The sequence below is a fragment of the Bufo bufo genome, chromosome 4, assembly GCF_905171765.1.
Source record: "Bufo bufo chromosome 4, aBufBuf1.1, whole genome shotgun sequence".
In the NCBI taxonomy this organism is placed as follows: Eukaryota; Metazoa; Chordata; class Amphibia; order Anura; family Bufonidae; genus Bufo; species Bufo bufo.
Genome location: NC_053392.1, coordinates 135,077,582 through 135,098,751, shown reverse-complemented (window position 1 = coordinate 135,098,751; position 21,170 = coordinate 135,077,582). Strand labels below are relative to the sequence as shown.

The window sequence follows — 21,170 nt, the reverse complement described above, 5'->3', positions numbered from 1 at the left end:
ACTATCCCCTATTGTGAATGGAGGATCCTGTCTTATCTGTACATAGAGATGATATCTTCTTATTAGGGATCGACCGATATAGATTTTTTATTTTTTTTTGAGCCGATAATCTTTGAACTTTCAGGCCGATAGCTGATAATTTATACCGATATTGTCTATCTTATAATATATATTATATTAGTTGGTAGTCACTGAGGTAAACTAATAAAGCCCTTATTAGCAAATAAAAAATTAAAATATCAGTAGCAGCAGAAATCATGCGATAACAGAATTACATACCCTGTTTCCCCGAAAATAAGACAGTGTCTTATATTAATTTTTGCTCCAAAAGATGCGCTAGGTAGTCAATTTATAATTTACATTTATAATAATCTAGTGCCAAATGCTAATTTCCACACCATCCCCCCCTTCCCCTCTCCTCACTGACTTTTTATTAACCCCTATCAGACCTCAGATGAATAAAATAAAAAAACTCCTCCCCTCTCCTGCGCCACGGCTCCTCCTTCATCTCCAGGTCCGGCATCTCGCTCCCGTGTCTTCTCCCGCCTGCGCTGCACTGTCACCTGACAGCCCAGCGTCAGGTCATAGTACGCGCACTACGTCCTGACGCTGTACTGGGTCAGGACAGTGCAGCACGGGCCCCATCAAAGACGACCGGGGAGGGTGAGTATCGGAAGCGCTTGCTGCGCTTCTTCCCCGCTCCCGGCACACAATGCATACTGTTGCACTCTTCCATAATGGAAGAGCTCAGTAGTAGTATTCGCTTTATACGCATTATCGGTATATCGGCAAGGTTAGATGCCGATACCGATAATGTACCAAATCCTGAATATCGGCCGATAATATCGGTACTTCTGAGAATCAGTCGATCTCTACTTATCATTACAGGCAGGATTAGATGAGTTAACTGCAGTAAAGTGATCTGTACAAACCAAGAAGTGGTGCAAATTATTAGACAGTGGCCAGTGGAAAAACTGCAGGATTTAATATTTTTTGTTTCAATATATGGAAAATTAAAAACATTTCTTTTTAAAAAGTATGTTAAACATAGTGATTTAAACAGGTCATTTTCTGATAACATATTCCCTTTAATTACTGTGCCTCTTTGTACAATCACATTGTGGAGCAGGTCTTTTTTGGAATTACTTAGTTTATCAGCCTTATGTTTCTCTGTTTCAGCTGCACAGCTAGATGCATTTCACTCAGAAGCAGTGGGTGTCTCCCTTCTGTTGAATTTGCCACTACTGTATGTATGACCTCGCTTCCCTTTTATCCCACAGTATTAGTTTTCTTCTAGGGAGCTCAGAAAGCTAATAAGGAGGGAGAGATCAAACTTTGGCCTCATGCACATGGCTGTATCTCTTTTTGCAGTCCGCATTTTGCCGTTCGGTTAGAAATTACTGTTCTTGTCTGCAAAATGGTCAAAAATAGGACGTGTTTTTTTGTTTTTGTCTTTTTGCGGCGCCGCAGAACAGACATACGGATGCAGACTGCACAAGGTGTGCTGTCCGCATCTTTTGCGGCCCTATTGAAATGAATGGGTGCAGATCGGATGTGTACTGAAACTACGGTTGTGTGCATGGTGCCTTACAGACACACAAGAGCTTCTCTGCTCAGCTAGCTCTGACAGGCTCCCACTTTCTCTCAGCTGTCTTGTGTCTGTTACTAGGGACTGATCTTGCCTAAAAACAAGCGGTGGACAGCAACTTAGTGGACGTGAGACACCTAGTGGCCATGACTTTACAGCTATTTTTCAGGTGGATGCAGGCATATTTTTCAACTGTTTCCTGATGCACCTATTCCGTTTTTGCATTTTCATTTTTCGCTCCCTGCCTTCCCAGAGCCAAACATTTTTATTTATTTTTTGTCTGGTCACATAGCCATATGAGAGCTTGTTGTTTGTGGCACAAGTTGTACATTCCACCATTTAATATGGCATACCATGTAGTGGAACCGGGCAAAAGATGTCCAAATCATTGTAATGCCGTGTAGTCCGGTCAAAGGAGCACAGTAAACGCTGTACTCGGCTCTAGTTTCCAAGGAGAGCACGACTTTGTGCTTGCATGCGGTTTTTAACAAACAAATGTTTAACTAGTTCTTGACTGGGCCATGTACTTCCATCCCTTTCCTGACCAGTCATGTTTTTTCCTGGTTTTTTTTCCCCCCCGAGTAAGTCTTTGAAAGCCATAACACTTCTTTCTGTTTAGATATGTAAATAATTTTTGCACCTTTTTTCGGTGAAACATGGTGCCTTATTTTTGTCATTTTTGAGTACTTTTGTTTATTTATTTTTATAAAAAGGATAGCTATAAAAAGGCAACAACTGACAAGCAAAATATATTAGTTCCCTTTTCATATGTGGCATGTATTGGCTTATGGGGGCAGGGGTAGAAGCTGAGCTGCAGCATCTGGTGGCTTTTTATTTTTTTTATTTTTATTTTACACTTTGTCACATGACCTAGGTGCAGCTCATGCCCATTGAAGTGAATGGAGCTGAGCTGCAGTACCGAGCACAGCCTCTATACAACGTACGGCATTGCACTTGGTGAGCTGAGAATGCAGCGGCACTCACAGGAGCGCTGGTGCCTTCTCAAACAGCTGATCGGTGGGAGTCCCGGGTGTCAGACCCCCCACTAGTCAGATAATGATGACCTATTCAGCGGATAGGTCATCCATATAGAACTCTCAGAAAACCCTTTTTAAAGCCTACCTGAATTTGGTTGCAGTAGGACATCTGTTGCTGGTTCATATAGTCTTTGTTCAGGGATTGCTCTCCAGGCATCTATCAGGTTTCTGGTATTTCTGACTACAAGAATAGCAGTCTGTATAGCCAGAACCCCTAGAGACCCAATTAGAATCAGTTGGGTTTTTTGGAATTTGCCTGTCCCGGCTGTGTTGGAACTAGATGCTAGTATTATCAGGGTTATTTTCTGTGGTCTTTGTATTTGCTCACTGTATGTGTTGCATTTAATGTGAACAGAAATCCCATAGTAGTTTTCTTCTATTGGTTGCACAGACGAGTTCACACCTGCTTGTTGAGTTATGGTGTTACTTTGCATACAGTGAAACATAGAGCTATGTCCTATATGCAGTGTAAAATCATTTAAGGGGGATCTCTTACCAGTTTTACAGTGCCCTAAGTGAGCAAAATGTTGGATCATCTTCTTTAGGCTACTTTCACACCTGCGTTAGGTGCGAATCCGTCTGGTATCTGCACAGACGGATCCGCACCTATAATGCAAACGCTTGTATCCGTTCAGAACGGATCCGTTTGCATTACCATGAAAAAAAAAAATGCAAATGGATCCGTTTTGACTTGCATTGAAAGTCAATGGGAGGCAGATCCGTTTCAAATTGCACCTTATTGTGTCAGTGAAAACTGATCCGCACCCATTGACTTACATTGTAAGTCAGGACGGATCCGTTTGGCTCCGCATCGTCAGGCGGACATCAAAACGCTGCAAGCAGCGTTTTGGTGTCCGCCTCCAGAGCGGAATGGAGGCTGAACGGAGGCAAACTGATGCATTCTGAACGGATCCTTATCCATTCAGAATGCATTGGAGCTAAACTGATCCGTTTTAGGCCGCTTGTGAGAGCCCTGAACGGATCTCCCAGATGGAAAGCCAAAACACCAGTGTGAAAGTAGCTGTAATTGAACAAATCCTGTGTTGTTCAATGTACAACGTGAGCTGATGAGTCCTAATGTTCATGGTCCCGACTCTTCCTACCCCACTGATTGCTATAGGAAGAAATCCTTCAAAGGGATATTCAGTAATATATAATGACCTATCCTCAGGATCGGTTAACATTATCAGATTGGCGGGGTCTGAATCCCAGCACCCCACTGATCAGCTTTTTCAGGGAGCTGCCGTACTCATCTGAGCTCTGGCAAGGACAGCCGGCTTCCAGCAGCTCTCCAAGCACAGCGCCGTACATTGTATAGTGGATGTGCTTGGTATTGCAGCCCAACCCCACTCACTTTAATGGGGCTGAGCTGCGCCTAGGCCATGTGACCAATGTATGGTGACATCACATAACCTAGGAGGAGGCTGTGCTGCTCGTGGAGTGCTCGCCTCTCCTAACAGCTGATTGGCGGGGATCCTGGGTGTTAGACCAGTGTCATCAATATTTATCACCGGATAACCCCTTTTAAATAGGTGCCAGGGGAAAGGGGTAGCAGAATCGTTAAAATATATTAGCGAAATATCTGGGTCTATTAAAGAAAATGAACCAGCATTTTGCTAAGAGCATCTGCAACTAGTTTATGCTGCCCTTAGTTAGGGCACCATAAAATTGGTGACATTAAAAGAACCTTTCTAAGGGCAGAGAACTACCTGAAAAACTGGAAATGTGATTTTTTGCGCAGATTAACCATGTATAAACTTAGTGGTGCTTGGTTAAAGGATTTGTCACCAGATTTAACCCTATTAAGCTAGCTGACATTATGTGATGATGTGCTAATGTCAGCTAAACCTAACTAGCCTATTCCTAATTTTATCTATGCCCCCATTACGCCAGAAATCTAACTTTTATAATATGCCAATTAGCCTCTAGGAGAGGGGGGGGGGGGGTGTTGTTGTTCCTGCTCCTAGAGGCTCTGTTTTCTCGCCTCCCTCCAAGTCCTGATTGACAGGACCAGGCAGCGCTCGCATCTGTCTGCCAGCCCTGTGCTCTGGTGAAATCCCGCGCCGTTCAGTATTCGGAGCAGGCGCGGTGAGGAAGCTGGCAGCCTGCGACCGTCTTTCCCTCACCACGCCTGTGCCAAATACTGAACTGCGCAAGATTTCACATCCTAAAGGCTGTGGCCTCTAGAGAAGCAGCTTGCAACACGATCAGGGACCTGTTAGTAGGGCTGCAACCATTGACTATTTTTGTAATCGAGTATCGATTAATCAAACGATTTAATCAAGTCCTCTAATAACAAAAACGAATTAAAAGAACATTTTTCTTTATAAAAACTCATCAGCTGCTCCCTCCAGTGCCACCAGCTTGCCCCCCAAGTGCCACCATCTCCTGCTCCTAGCCATGTCTCCAGCGCCAGTACTTATCTTTCCTGTAGGGGCGCCGCTCCACAGCTCCTCCATCGTCTTGACGTCACACAGCGTCGGGTCATAGTGCGCGCTTACGTGCACTATGACCTGATGATGTCAGGATACATACAGTACAGTGCAGTGCGGGCCGGCGGACGACCACAGGGCGGTGAGTAATAGCAATTGCTTCCCTCCTCACATGACACAAACGAGGGATTTTTTGTCGTATTACTCAATTCAATCAAGTAATCGTTTTCAGCCCTATTAGTGTTAAAGGGAATGTGTCATCAGAAAATGACCTATTATGTTTAACATATTTTTAGAAGAATTTTTGTTTTTAGTTTTCCATGTTAATATCTATATTTAAACAAAACCCATAAAATCCTGCTGTTTTCGCATTGTCCAGTAATAGGCGCCCCTTCTTGGTCTTTACAGATCACTTTACTGCAGTTGTCTGCTTATGTGTCAATCTAAACCTGCCTGTAATGATATCACCTCTGTGTGCTGATAAGACAGGATCTTGCCTATTCTTTCCTTGTACAATGACCTATGGGAATGTTTTCTAGGCATGGTCTGTGACCTGTTCAGAGAAGGCAATGAGGGCCCCTCTTGTCCACTGTGTCTATCGCCCATGGTGGCTGCCGTAAAGCAATTTTCTTAATGCTCTGTAAATGCTGTTAAGAACAGCTCAGGCAAGATGGCCGCCCTATAGTCATGTTCAGGAAACAGAATAAAAAATGTGAGATTAGAAAAAAAGATGTTACTATCTGGTTTTAACAGATGGCACATTTCCTTTAAGCCCCCCCCCGGTACACATTGGTGTGTTGTGTGGGGTCAGCAACCTACAGCTGTTGTGAAACTACAATTCCCAGCATGTTCATTTGCTCAACTATTCTTGAAACGGTCGTAGAAGTCGAGGTTTCTGAGTGTACAGTCGTGGCCAAAAGTTTTGAGAATGACACAAATATTAGTTTTCACAAAGTTTGCTGCTAAACTGCTGTTAGATCTTTGTTTCAGTTGTTTCTGTGATGTAGTGAAATATAATTACACGCACTTCATACGTTTCAAAGGCTTTTATTGACAATTACATGACATTTATGCTAGGGATCGACCGATTATCGGTTTGGCCGATATTATCGGCCGATATTGAGGATTTTGAACGTTATCGGTATCGGCATCTATTTTGCCGATATACCGATAACGTATTGGGAACACAGAACGCGCTGCTCTCAGTGCGTTCTGTGTTCCCTCCGCAGCACAGGGGAGAAGGAAGCAGTGTCTCCTCCCCCTGTGATGCTGCTGCCGCTGCCTCCAATGACAGGACGGAAGACAAGAGGAGGGGAGGGGCTGTGGCCGCTGCGCCACCAATGAAGATGAGTCTTTCATTAATTCACATACAGGAGGCGGGAGCTGGCTGCAGAATCACATAGCTGGCTCCCGACCTCTATGAACGGCATCTGCGGTCCGCGGTAGTTAACCTCTTAGGTGCCGCGGATCGCAGCTACCGCTCATAGAGGTCGGGAGCCGGCTATGTGACTCTGCAGCCATCTCCCGCCTCCTGTATGTGAAAGAGAGGTATCTTCATTGGTGGCGCAGTGCGCCCCTCCCCCCCCTCAAGCAGTGCGCCCCCCACCCCAATAGTAAAAACATTGGTGGCGCAGTGCGCCCCCCCCCCTCAAGCCCCCTAGTAAAAGTCATTGGTGGCGCAGTGCGCCCCCCCCATCCCAATAGTAAAAACATTGGTGGCGCAGTGCGCCCCCCCCCCCCATCCCAATAGTAAAAACATTGGTGGCGCAGTGCGCCCCCCCCCCCCTAGTTCTAATCATCGGTGGCAGTGGCCACAGGATCCCCTCTCCCCTGCTCCTCCGATCGGAGCCCCAGCAGTGTAAGCCTGGGGCTCCGATCGTTTACCATGGCAGCCAGGACGCTATTGAAGCCCTGGCTGCCATAATCAGCTCCATGCTGCTGTGTGCACAGAGCACAGGGCAGCAGGGAGAGTGTGAGATCCTATTCACTCTGATAGAGATCTATCAGGGTGAATGGGACAAGGGTTCTAGTCCCTAAGGGGGCTAAAAGTTAGTAAAAAAAAAATATATATATTAAGTATAAATGAAAAAGATTTACAAAAAAAATAAAATAATAATACACGTTAACAATAAACATTAATTTTCAGCAGATTTGTGTAGGAAATTTTTTTTTTTTCCACAAAAATAAAAATACCCAGAATATCGGTATAAATTATCGGCTATCGGCCTGAAAGTTGACAAATTATCGGTATCGGCCCTAAAAAATCAATATCGGTCGATCCCTAATTTATGCAAAGAGTCAGTATTTGCAGTGTTGGCCCTTCTTTTTCAGGACCTCTGCAATTCGACTGGGCATGCTCTCAATCAACTTCTGGGCCAATTCCTGACTGATAGCAACCCATTCTTTCATAATCACTTCTTGGAGTTTGTCAGAATTGGTGGGTTTTTCTTTGTCCACCCACCTCTTGAGGATTGACCACAAGTTCTCAATGGGATTAAGATCTGGGGAGTTTCCAGGCCATGGACCCAAAATGTCAACGTTTTGGTCCCCGAGCCACTTAGTTATCACTTTTGCCTTATGGCACGGTGCTCCATCGTGCTGGAAAATGCATTGTTCTTCACCAAACTGTTGTTGGATTGTTGGAAGAAGTTGCTGTTGGAGGGTGTTTTGGTACCATTCTTTATTCATGGCTGTGTTTTTGGGCAAAATTGTGAGTGAGCCCACTCCCTTGGATGAGAAGCAATCCCACACATGAATGGTCTCAGGATGCTTTACTGTTGGCATGACACAGGACGGATGGTAGCGCTCACCTTTTCTTCTCCGGACAAGCCTTTTTCCAGATGCCCCAAACAATCGGAAAGAGGCTTCATCAGAGAATATGACTTTGCCCCAGTCCTCAGCAGTCCATTCACCATACTTTCTGCAGAAGATCAATCTGTCCCTGATGTTTTTTTTGGAGAGAAGTGGCTTCTTTGCTGCCCTTCTTGACACCAGGCCATCTTCCAAAAGTCTTCGCCTCACTGTGCGTGCAGATGCGCTCACACCTGCCTGCTGCCATTCCTGAGCAAGCTCTGCGCTGGTGGCACTCCGATCCCGCAGCTGAATCCTCTTTAGGAGACGATCCTGGCGCTTGCTGGACTTTCTTGGACGCCCTGAAGCCTTCTTAACAAGAATTGAACCTCTTTCCTTGAAGTTCTTGATGATCCTATAAATTGTTGATTGAGGTGCAATCTTAGTAGCCACAATATCCTTGCTTGTGAAGCCATTTCTATGCAACATCAATTCATCTGATCACTCTTCATAACATTCTGGAGTATATGCAAATTGCTATTATAAAAACTTAAGCAGCAATTTTTCCAATTTCCAATATTTATGTAATTCTCAAAACTTTTGGCCACGACTGTATATGGGGAGCCCTCAACTCCGATCCCCCCCCCCCCCTCTTCCCCGGTCAGATTATCTCCAGGAAGAGATTTTTTTTGTTTTCTAGGGAGATAAGCCACCAACAGAAGTGTCTGGCAGCAGCTTTCTCCGCTGGTCACTATTAAATATACTTAGACAGTCGACCGAGCCTAACATGTATGAGGAGGGAGACATGGCTGTCGGCTGAATGATTGCTTAAGGGGGGAGTGTTGGGTCACAAGTGGCATGAATATGTTGTAGCATCCTGGGGTTCCAGACATGTAGACGTCACAGTAATGCAGCAGAGAAGTGAGGAACACATGTAGACTATGGGGTGAATCACTCTTTATGCAATTCCCGGATTTGTCACTTTCATGCAGTGAGTATTCTGCATCAGAAGTATAATGGAAAGAATTACACTTCTTTCGTGTTTTGGACCCACACAAGGTTTTTGCCTTTTTAAATTCTGAAGTGAAAATATGTCTCCAAGGATGCTTTCGTTGGTTGCCTTGACTCGCTGGCAGCAGGTTTTCTCTGAGGAGCTCAGTCCTTCTGAACATGTAAATGTTGCGCTTGGTTTATTGAAGGTACACAGCCTAGCACATAAGTATTTTTTGAGATGCTTCTGAGAACAGGGTTGCACAGCAGCCATGATAACACTAATCTAATGGCTTTAAAGGGGGTTTCCAAGAGTAAAATATCCTCAGGAAATATCCGGCGCTGCAGCCATTTCCTAGGCCAGTGACGTAATGGGCCAGGGCTGCAGTACCAACTAGGGATCGACCGATATTGATTTTTTAGGGCCGATACCGATAATTTGTGAACTTTCAGGCCGATAGCCGATAATTTATACCGATATTCTGGGAATTTTCATTTTTGAGAAAAAAAAAATTCCTACACAAATCTGCTGAAATTTAATGTTTATTGTTAATGTGTATTTTTTTTGTTTATTGTTAACGTGTATTTATTTTTGTTTTTTTAAATCTTTTTCATTTATACTTAATATTTTTGTGTTTTTTTTTTTTTTTTTTTTTTTTTTTTACTAACTTTTAGCCCCCTTAGGGACTAGAACCCTTGTCCTATTCCCCCTGATAGATCTCTATCAGGGTGATTAGGAGCTCACACTGTCCCTGCTGCTCTGTGCATAGTGCACACAGCAGCATGGAGCTTATCATGGCAGCCAGGGCTTCAATAGCGTCCTGGCTGCCATGGTAACCGATCGGAGCCCCAGGCTTACACTGCTGGGGCTCCGATCGGAGGAGCAGGGGAGAGGGGATCCTGTGGCCACTGCCACCAATGAGTAATACTGGGTGGGGTGGGGGGGGGGGGGGCGCACTGCGCCACCAATGTTTTTACTATGGGGGTGGGGGGCGCACTGCGCCACCAATGATTAATACTGGGGGGCTTGGGGGGGGGGCGCACTGCGCCACCAATGTTTTTACTATGGGGGTGGGGGGCGCACTGCGCCACCAATGATTAATACTGGGGGGCTTGGGGGGGGGGGGCGCACTGCGCCACCAATGAAGATAAGTCTCTCAATCATATACAGGAGGCGGGAGCTGGCTGCAGATCACATAGCCGGCTCCCGACCTCTATGAGCGGTACCTGCGATCCGCGGCACCTGAGGAGTTAACTACCGCAGATCACAGCTACAGTTCATAGAGGTCGGGAGCCGGCTATGTGATTCTGCAGCCAGCTCCCGCCTCCTGTATATGAATTAATGAAAGGCTTATCTTCATTGGTGGAGCGCTGGCCACAGCCCCTCCCCTCCTCTTATGTTCTCTCCTCTCATTGGCGGCAGCAGCAGCACAGGGGGAGGAGACACTGCTTCCTTCTCCCCTGTGCTGCGGAGGGAACACAGAGAGCGCTGAGAGCAGCGCGTTCTGTGTTCCCAATACGTTATCGGAATATCGGCAAAATAGATACCGATAACGTTCAAAATCCTCAATATCGGCCGATAATATCGGCCAAACCGATAATCGGTCGATCCCTAGTACCAACTACAAACTGTATACAGTGTCTGTTGCTGTGAGTAGACTGCAGTGCTTGCCTGAGTGCTGCAGCCCTATCAAACAGTTTGTCAGACCCTGACTGACCTTAAAGTGTAACTGTCGTGTTTTCATATAAAATAAAATAAATTTTAGCATATGTTACTGCTGCAGCATAAAGCAATCTTTACTTTCTTCACATACCACTGTTTTCCTTGAGTCTTTCTTAGTTACGGCTGTTTAAACATTTACAATATAAGGACCTTCTCAAGATGGCTCCTCTGCCAGTTCTCTGAGGCAAAAACTGCCTTCCCTCACTTCTCATACACACTTGCTGTAGCCAGAAGCTCCCTGCCAGCCAATCAGATTGGATTACTGAGCGACACGCCTCCTCACTCTGAAGCCTAATGCAGGCATGCAGTGTGAAGGACCGCCCCTCCGTCTTCCTCTCTTCCTAGCCGGAGACAGACAAATCATAGCAACTGTCTTTTAATGGAGCAGTGGAAAGGGACAGAGGTAATTACAGATATTTTGACAATCATTGACAGACTAAGGCTACTTTCACACTGGCGTTTTGGTTTCAGTTTGTGAGATCCGTTCAGGGCTCTCACAAGCGGTCCAAAATGGATCAGTTTTACCCTAATGCATTCTGAATGGAAAAGGATCCGCTCAAAATGCATCAGTTTGCCTCCGTTCCGTCTCTATTCCGCTTTGGAGGCGGACACCAGCTTGCAGCGTTTTGGTGTTCGTCTCACAAAACTGAGTCAAACTGATCCATCCTGGCACACAATGCAAGTCAATGGGGACGGATCCGTTTTCTATTACACAATCTGGCACAATAGAAATCGGATCCTTACCCTATTGACTTTCAATGGTGTTCAAGACGGATCCGTCTTGGCTATGTTACAGATTATACAAACGGATCAGTTCTGAACTAATGCAGACGGTTGTATTATTTGAACGGTTCCGTCTGTGCAGATCCATGACGGATCCGAACCAAACGCGAGTGTGAAAGTAGCCTAACTCATGTATACATGCCTAGCTCTAATAAACTAGCAAATAAAATAAAAAAAAGTTACTTTAAAGGGGTTGTCTCACCACAGATATTGTGGAAAATAAATTGCTAGAATATGCCTCCAATATCTGATAGGTATGGGTTTCGCCTATTTTTATAACGGAGCCTGCAAGATGAAGGAGGGCTCATGTGGGAACGCCAAGCCAGCTTTTGGCTTTTTTCGGCCATCCCATAGGAATGAATGGAGGCCGGCCACGCACGAGCGGTGCTTCCTCCTTCTTCACTTTGTGGGCTCCGTTCTAAAGAGGTGCGGGTCCCACAATATCAGGCATTGGGGGCATATTCTAGCGATATATGCCCATAATGTCTAAGGTTAGACAACCCCTTTAAATTAATGGGCCATCCTGAGGATGCTGTATTCTTGAAAAATCCATTTAACATTGCAGTGTGGTATGGTCTGTCCCATCAGGACTTTTTTCTTTTTTTTCTTTAATAGAAATAAGGACCCCATGGTGGGCGGCTGATCACTGCAGGTATATAAACAATGCAACCCCAGGAGATGAGCAGTTACAATTTAGGAGAAATGAAGTATTTCTTTTACCGGTTCAGATGAATGGCTACCATGTTGAGCCTGCCGGAGCAAGGGCTGCGGTTTTGTTCTGTGGAAACAATTTGTGGCATGTGAATGGTGTCATTGATTGTGGTGGTTGTTATATCTACGGTATATCATGCAAGGTTTCATGTTCTCGACTTGTTTAACCACCCAATGCAGTGTTTCAGGCAAAAGAAATGTAGTCTGTTCCGCCATTTTAGTCAATTGAGAAGTCGCTGGTATCCGGCTATGCTGGATACGGTAACTGGTAGTCTGTTCCTCTGCCAGGACAGACTGCTGGATTAGCACAGATGTGATTTATTCTTAATTTGATGACTAAAAATGTATTGCTTGTAAAATACCATTTACCCTGAGACTGTCCTAGTCAACTGCAGCCTTTAGACTGCACTTCACAGGAAGTGGTGGGCTCTACATGCCGGCTACCATACTGAGATCAGTGTATAACAGTATTATATAGTGGCGTCTGAAGCATCCAGGATTTTATGTTTCATAAGGCCTCATGCACACGACCGTGGTGTGTTTTGCGGAAACGCAAAACACGGATTGTGTTCGTACGCGTTCCGCAATTTGCGGAACGGCACAGCCTTCAATATAAATGCCTATTCTTGTCCGCAAAGCGCAGACAAGAATGGGACATGTTAGATTTTTTTGCGGGGCCATGGAACGGAGCCAGCTCGGATGCGGACCAAAACAACGGCCGTGTGCATGAGGCCTAAGGCTTTGGCCTCCAAGTCTATAAGGTGTAGGTCATCAATATGTACTGGCTGCACAACGCCTTTAAGCTACCAGTGGCCACAAGAGGCAGTGTTATCTTACTGCATACTAATCTTCGTTGAACTCGGTAACGCATGCTTCCCCTAGTGGCATCTGCAGGCAGTCAGCATATTGGAAGTTTTACCAAACAGAATAAGGCTACTTTCACCCTAGCGTTTTTTTGCTGATCCGTCATGGATCTACAAAAACGCTTCCATTACCATAATACAACCGGCTGCATCCGTGATGAACGGATCCGGTTGTCTTCTATAGCCATGACGGATCAGTCATGAACACCATTGAAAGTCAATGGGGGATGGATCCATTTTCTGTTGTGAGAGAAGACGGATCCATCCCCATTGACTTACTTTGTGCGTTAGGACGGCTCCGTCTTGCTCTGCACCACATGGCGGACAGAAAAACGCTGCTTGCAACATTATTCTGTCCGTGATGGGACCGGAACCAAACGGAAAGGAATGCATTTTGGTTTCGTTCAGTTTTGTCCCCATTGACAATGAATAGGTCCCTATGACGGATCTCAATAGCGGAAAGTGAAAGCGCTAGTGTGAAAGTAGCCTTAGCTAAAATTTTGGTTCAAATGGTGCCAAAAACTGGCACACGTGCCATGCCCAGATTTGTGTTTTGGTCATTTATCATGCCTTACTAGACAGTTTTCAAAATTGTCAGGAAAAGTGGTGGAAGTTGGAAAAACTTTTAGATTTGCTAAACGCCAACTTTGTCACACCGCACTCTACTTTGAAAAACCCTCTCCCATTTTTTGCAAATCTGACCAGTGTCACTTTAAGTGCTGATAACTTTAAAACGCTTTGACTTATCCAGGCCGTTCTGAGATAGTTTTTTCGTCACATATTGTACTTTATGACACTGCTAAAATTGGGTCAAAAAAGTAATTTTTTTGCATAAAAAAAATACCAGATTTACCAAAAATTTTGAAAAATTTGCAAATTTCAAAGTTTGTTTCTCTACTTCTGTAATACATAGTAATACCCCCAAAAATTGTGATGACTTTACATTCCCCATATGTCTACTTAATGTTTGTAGCATTTTGGGAATGATATATTTTATTTTTTGGGGATGAGAAGTTTAGAAGCAAATCTTGAAATTTTTCAGAAATTTACAAAAACCCAATTTTTAGGGACCACTACAGGTCTGAAGTCACTTTGCGAGGCTTACATAATAGAAACCGCCCAAAAATGACCACATTCTATAAACTACACCCCTCAAGGTATTCAAAACTGATTTTACAAACTTCGTTAACCCTTTAGGTGTTGCACAAGAGTTATTGGCAAATGGGGATGAAATTTGAGAATTTCATTTTTTTGCCTAATTTTCCATTTTAACCCATTTTTTCCACTAACAAAGCAAGGGTTAACAGCCAAACAAGACTGTATCTTTATTGCCCTGACTCTGCCGTTTACAGAAACACCCCATATGTGGCCGTAAACTACTGTACGGGCACACAGTAGGGCGTAGAGGGAAAGGTGCGCCGTATGGTTTTTGGAAGCCAGATTTTGCTGGACTGGTTTTTTGACACCATGTCCCATTTGAAGCCCCCCTGATGCACCCCTAGAGTAGAAACTCCATAAAAGTGACCCCATCTAAGAAACTACACCCCTCAAGGTATTCAAAACTGATTTCACAAACTTTGTTAACCCTTTAGGTGTTGCACAAGATTTAATGGAAAATAGAGATAAAATTTCAAAATTTAACTTTTTGGGCAGATTTTCCATTTTTATATATTTTTTCCAGTTACAAAGCAAGGGTTAGCAGCCAAACAAAACTCATTATTTATGGCCCTGATTCTGTAGTTTACAGAAACACCCCATATGTGGTCGTAAACCGCTGTACGGGCACGCGGCAGGGTGCAGAAGGAAAGGAATGCCATACGGTTTTTGGAAGGCAGATTTTGCTGGACTGTTTTTTTTTTTTTTTACACCATGTCCCATTTGAAGCCCCCCTGATGCACCCCCAGAGTAGAAACTCCAAAAAAGTGACCCCATTTTAGAAAATACGGGTGACAGTTTTGTTGGTACTAGTTTGGGGTACATATGATTTTTGGTTGCTCTATATTACACTTTTTTGTGCGGCAAGGTAACAAGAAATAGATTTTTTGGCACGTTTTTTTTTTTGTTATTTACAACATTCATCTGACAGGTTAGATCATGTGGTAATTTTATAGAGCAGGTTGTCACGGACGCGGCGATACCTAATATGTATACAATTTTTTTTATTTATGCAAGTTTTACACAATGATTTCATTTTTTAAACAAAAAAAATGTTTGTGTCTCAATAGTCTAAGAGCCATAGTTTTTTCAGTTTTTGGGCGATTATCTTAAGTAGGGTCTAATTTTTTGCGGGATGAGATGACTGTTTGATTGGTATTGCTATTACACTTTTTGTGACGTAAGATGACAAAAAATGGCTTTTTTTACAGTTTTTATTTTTATTTTTTTACGGTGGTCACCTGAGGGGTTAGGTCATGTGATATTTTTATAGAGCCGGTCGATACGGACGCGGCGATACCTAATATGTATACTTTTTTTTTTTTTTTTTTAAGTTTTACACAATGATTTCATTTTTGAAACAAAAAAAATCATGTTTTAGTGTTTCCATAGTCTGAGAGCCATAGTTTTTTCAGTTTTTGGGCGATTATCTTGGGTAGGGTATGATTTTTGCGGGATGAGATGACTGTTTGATTGGTACTATTTTGGCGTACATGCGACTTTTTTGATCACTTTTATTACCTTTTTTGGGAAGTAAGGTGGGCAAAATTTCAATTTCCTAATAGTTTTTATTTTTATGGCGTTCACCGTGCGGGGAAAGTATCATGATCGTTTTATAGATCAGGTCGTTACGGACGCGGCAATACCAAACGTGTAGGGAATTTTCTTTTTTTCATTTTTAATCAGTGATAAATGTGTTTTTGGATTTTTACTTTTTTTTTCTGGACCCAGACCCACTTGGTTCTTGAAGATCCAGTGGGTCTGATGTCTGTATAATACAGTACAGTACAATATATAGGGTACTGTACTGTATTTTACTTACACTTTGTCTGAACAGATCTCTGCCTTTAGCACAGATCTGTTCAGCACCATGGACAGCAGGATGCCTGAGACGGCGTCCTGTTGCCAAGGGAACCTTCCCCGTCTGCTCAGTAGTTGTCAGAACTTCGCAGACGGTGAAGGGCAAGGACGGGGCTGTCTGGGGGCTCTCTCCCTCTCCATCGGTGGGCTGCAAAGGCACTGCAGCCCCCCGATGGGAGAGGGAGGGAGCTCCCTCTTACTGTTAACTTTTTCCATACAGCGGTCCGTACGGACCGCTGTATGGAAAGGGTTAAACGTCTGACATCGCATCACCGATGTCAGCCGTTTATACCAGGGTGTCAGCAATGTGCTGACACCCTGGTATACCACTGTACACCAACGATTATTCAAGGGGAGGCAGGCGGGGGATCGCGATCCCGCCTGCCGCACCGCCTGCGACACCCCCCCCTGCACCACCCGCCGCCATAAAACCATTCAGGGGTGCAGGGGGAATGGAAAAAAATGTATATGCATTTTGAAGTTTGATCCCCGCGGTCCCAATCAGCCAAAAGCGCAGCAAACCGCAGGTCTGAATTGACCTGCGGTTTGCTGCGATCGCCGATACGGGGGGGTCATATGACCCCCCCCCCGGCGTTGTGACAGGATCCCGGCTGAATGATTTCAGCCGGCATCCTGTGCGGATTAACCCCAGTAGCGCCGCAATCTCATTTTAAACTCATGACGTACCAGTACGTCATGGGTCCTTAAGGACTCGGGACCCATGCCGTACCTATACGTCCTAAGTAGGGGTGCACCGAAATGAAAATTCTGGTCCGAAACCGAAAATTCAGGATGCCCTTGACCGAAAACCGAAACCGAAACTGCCTTTTTGCCCAAATACTTTTAAAATACTTTTTTTTTAAAGAGGACTATGCCTCAGCTATAGATTAAAAAAAAAGGAAAGTGAATTAAAATATAAAGTTAAACAGATACATAGATATTATACACACAATGCCACCCAAAGTGGTTATTTAAAAAAAAATACTAAATTGATGGGGTAAAAGACCTTTAAAGGGACACTGACAGGCCTTCTGAGCATAATTAGCTCTTTATATGCCCCCCTAGGTCTTATAATAAGTTCCCAATTCATATAAGTATTATCCCTGTGCGCATTATAAAACGTTAAAAATAATCTTTATAATCACCTGTCCTTTCTGCCCAAGGGGCGCTCTTTGTGCCGCATTTGTGCTCAGCCGCGTCCCAACTGCCGGATCCTTAGACATGCCCATCTCATTAGTATTCACTTGGCGCAATGTGATCCCAGCGAGCGAGGGTGCCGGGCGCATGCGCAGGATCTCCGAATGTCGGGGACTGGAAAATACCGCCCAGCGAAGTGAATACTAATGAGATGGGCGTGTCTAAGGATCCGGCAGTTGGGACGCGGCTGGGCACAAATGCGGCACAAAGAACGCCCCTTGGGCAGAAAGGACAGGTGATTATAAAGATTATTTTTAACGTTTTATAATGCGCACAGGGATAATACTTATATGAATTGGGAACTTATTATCAGACCTAGGGGGGCATATAAAGAGCTAATTATGCTCAGAAGGCCTGTCAGTGTCCCTTTAAAATATGATAAATATAATTACTTACCGCAGGCGATCTTACAGCAGTGTAGCAGTGCCCCACTTCTCTCACGGCACTTCCGGTTTGAAGGCTGCGCGGCGGCAGTGTGCGATCTTCTCACAGCGCGGATGGTGAGCTACTTGGTGGGTGACAAATCCCACAAATCCCAAACCCCATATTTTCTGCCGATATGTACCAATATCTGCCGAAATGGATTAGGCCCATTTTCGGCCGCCGGAATTTCGGTGCACCCCTAGTCCTAAGTCCTTAAGGGGTTAAGGACTCGGGAAATAGGGCATACCGGCACGCCCTGCGTCCTTAAGGGGTTAAAGATGTGTCCATACGTAACAGATTTTCTGATCATTTTTGCAACATCAAATCCTTCAGAGGAAATCCGCAGCAGAAAATCTGTGGGTTGACGTGTAGACAGCGGGGCAATGGAGGGTAGTAGGAAAATAAAAAAAATTACTATCCTTACGTGCAGCAATACTCATGTATTACTACAAATAATAGTCCAGAATCGTGGGGACAAATTCCCTTTGTTTTAAATGTCTGTGTAGGGTTGTTTCGATAACAAAATTTTGCGCCACCAATGTTTTTAGTACTGGGGGAAGGTGGGGGCGCCATGTGCCACCAATGAAGATAAGTTACCCTTTAATACAAATATCACATAGCTGGCACCTGACCTCTATTACAGGGAGCTGCGATCAGCGGCAGTTAACCCCTTATGTGCTGCACCTGAGGGGTTAACTGCCGCTGATCGCAGCACCCTGTCAGAGGTCGGGTGCCGGCTATGTGATTCTGCCGCCGGCACCCGCCGCCTATATTTGTATTAATGGGTGAGTTATCACCGTTGGTGGTGCAGTGGCCATAGCCCCTCCCCTCCCCCACCCCTCTCTCTTCTTATTGCCAGCAGCGGCACAGGGGGGAGGGAGGGAGAGACTCCTTCTCCCTTGTGCTGCTGAGAAGAACATGGCGTGCTGAAAGCAGCGTTCGCCATGTTCTCTGATACTAGGCTGCGCAGCCTAGTATCGGTAAATGTCAAATCCCGGTACAAAAGTATCGATAATCCGATACTCGCTACAACCCTATGTCTGTGTAGCGTGGTTGAAGGTTAAAAATATCACTTGGGTGCGTTTTAACTCCTAAATGTTTTTTGTTTTTTTTTCCTTCCCATTGGTGACTGTGTTAATCTGGAGAACTGGTTTTAGTGTTCTTGTGAGTTAATGGTGCTTTCAAACAGGTTTTTGCTGCAATTTTTCTACTCGCTGCACTGCTTTACAATAGATGTAATCCTGCCTATGATATGCTATTGCAACTGAGCAGCCTGACAGGAACACTCTCCAATATGTAGTATATGCAAGTGCCAGAGCCTAGTGTGTAGTGAGGCCCTGCCTCCTCACCCTCTAGATAGCTCTGCAAGGGGAGGTAACCAGTCCTGCTCACATTCTAGGACTGGTTGCTGGTAGCCATTTACAATTATTCCTTAAGAACACCTTTAAAGTGGCTGCCTGAGCTAGGAACGGATGACCCGTATGGACTGAACCAGTGCCCATTTAAAAAAAAAAGGTGATAATTTTGTCCACTGCCCCGCCATTTCTGCATTTTAGCTATGTTCCTGGCCGCTTTTGATCTCTGGTGGAACCGGAGCAGCTTGGTCTTGTTAATGCTGCGGCCAGTCACTGTTCTCAACGGTCGCATGTGCTTAAACAGCATGTCACTATGACCGCAGCAGTCACTAGACCAAAATACTTCAGGTCCATCAGAGACCAAAAGCAGCCAGAAGAATAGCGGAAATGCAGGAAGAGGCTGGAAATAGGGCAGCGGAGAGGCACAACCAGTTGAGTGTTTTGAGTCTTAGCAATGCTCCTGTCTAACTGTGGAGACCTGCTCAGCACTGACTGTTATGTAAAAGACAGAGGAGCATTGCTAAGACTCAAAATGGGCCACTTTAGAGCTATTTTCCAAAAAAAATGTATGATTTCAGTAATTAAAGTATATTACAAAAATGGTCCGTATCACTGCCCCTATATATTACACAAAAAAAATAGAATAGCAGTTACACTTTAATAAGGGAATTTACAGGTCTGCAGCTAAAAAGATGAAAAGGAGGTCACCATGTAAGTGATCTGTTCTTCCCCACTTGGGCTTCAAGCACTCTACCATGGTTTTAGTCCACATTTGAGGATCGGATGCAGACCCGTTCATGTCCTATACTCCTTTTGTGGACAAGAATAAACATTTTTAACATGGCACAGGACCTGTGCAAGGGAATATGCAAGATGCACATGGCCGGTATCCATGTTTTGCCGACCACAAAAACGGATATGGATGTATGCAGGAGGCCTTAAAGTGTGTGTTTTTGTTTTTTCTTTGAATGGCAGTGTCTCTTTAATCCAGTACATGAAGCCCACAGACAAACAAAAATGGATGACATGGTGCAAACTCTAGGCATGTTGAGTTTTTTTCTTTCTTAGGCCAATTCAGAATTAACATACATTTAACACCAATATATTGTGCCAAAAATGATTCACGTCCTTAGTACATTTGGCAAATTCTCAACTTTTTAGCCATGCCCCATTTTGCTAGACAGTTCTCAAGGTAGATTTAATAAGCTCAGTGTGTGCTGTATACTCCCACAAATCTGTTAATTCCCCCCCCCCCCGTTTGCCAATGTGGTTTCTGCTTTATAATAATAATTATTATTTCATCTATTTGTTTTAACAATTTATTTCATATATATATTTATTTTTATTTTTTTTAAAGCATCCTAGCCTGCTGTAATCATCACAATGGCAACAGAAATTGGTTCCCCGCCTCGCTTCTTCCACATGCCACGCTTTCAGCACCAGGCTCCTCGCCAGCTCTTCTACAAACGCCCTGACTATGCACAGCAGCAGGCCATGCAACAACTCACCTTCGATGGCAAGCGCATGAGGAAGGCTGTGAATCGCAAGACTATAGATTACAATCCCTCTGTCATAAAGTATCTTGAGGTTAGTACAGTAGATAATTCTGAGGGAATTATCACAATATTCTATGTCTGATGGCTAGCCTCTGGCACTCCAGCTGTGGTAAAACTACAATTCCTAAGATGCACACTTTCTTGGCTGTTCTAAGAACTCCATAGAAATGAATAGAGCATGCTGGGAGTCGTATTTGCACCACAGCTGGAGTGCCGGAGGTTAGCCATCACTGTTCTATGTTATCCTGAGCTACAATTTTGAAATAAATCAAAAGTTTTATTTTTTTAAACTCTCTTTATTAAAGAATAGCAAGCAAAATGTGATATAAAGCAGTCAGAAAAGTATGCAATGATATACATAACCCTTAAGACATATCAGAATTTTACAACAACGTGGCCAATGAGAGTAAAGATACATCAGTAATACAATATGTTAATAATGCATCGATATCAACAATTCCAAGGTAAATTGTAATTCCCTTAGTAAATAGATTCCTATATTCTGAAGTGAGGGGTAGGAAGATAAATAAGGCTTCTAAGCAATAGAGTGTAAGTGGGCCGTCGTAACAGTCAGCGGAGAGGCACACCACGGTTCCCATATCTTTTGGAAATGAAAAGGTTAAGGGCCATATCGGCCATTCTTTCCTGATAATGGACAACGCTCATGTAGCAGCCACTGGTTGTGCTGCTCTGGTTTTGTAATTTCA

General features: G+C 44.2%; 1 protein-coding gene across 7 annotated transcripts in view; it reads left to right on the top strand.

Annotated features, from left to right (window-relative positions):
- The window catches only part of WDR33 (WD repeat domain 33), a 104,916-nt gene that overhangs the window by 10,646 nt on the left and 73,100 nt on the right, over positions 1–21,170 (top strand). For 6 of the 7 annotated variants that reach the window (XM_040427971.1, XM_040427965.1, XM_040427968.1 and 3 more), the window contains exon 2: positions 20,265–20,494. In XM_040427971.1, coding sequence (XP_040283905.1) covers positions 20,291–20,494 — 204 coding nt within the window. In that variant the 5' untranslated portion in view covers positions 20,265–20,290. Of the gene's footprint in view, positions 1–12,521; positions 12,532–20,264; positions 20,495–21,170 lie in introns of those variants that run through there. The other variant, XM_040427969.1, reaches the window with a different exon arrangement.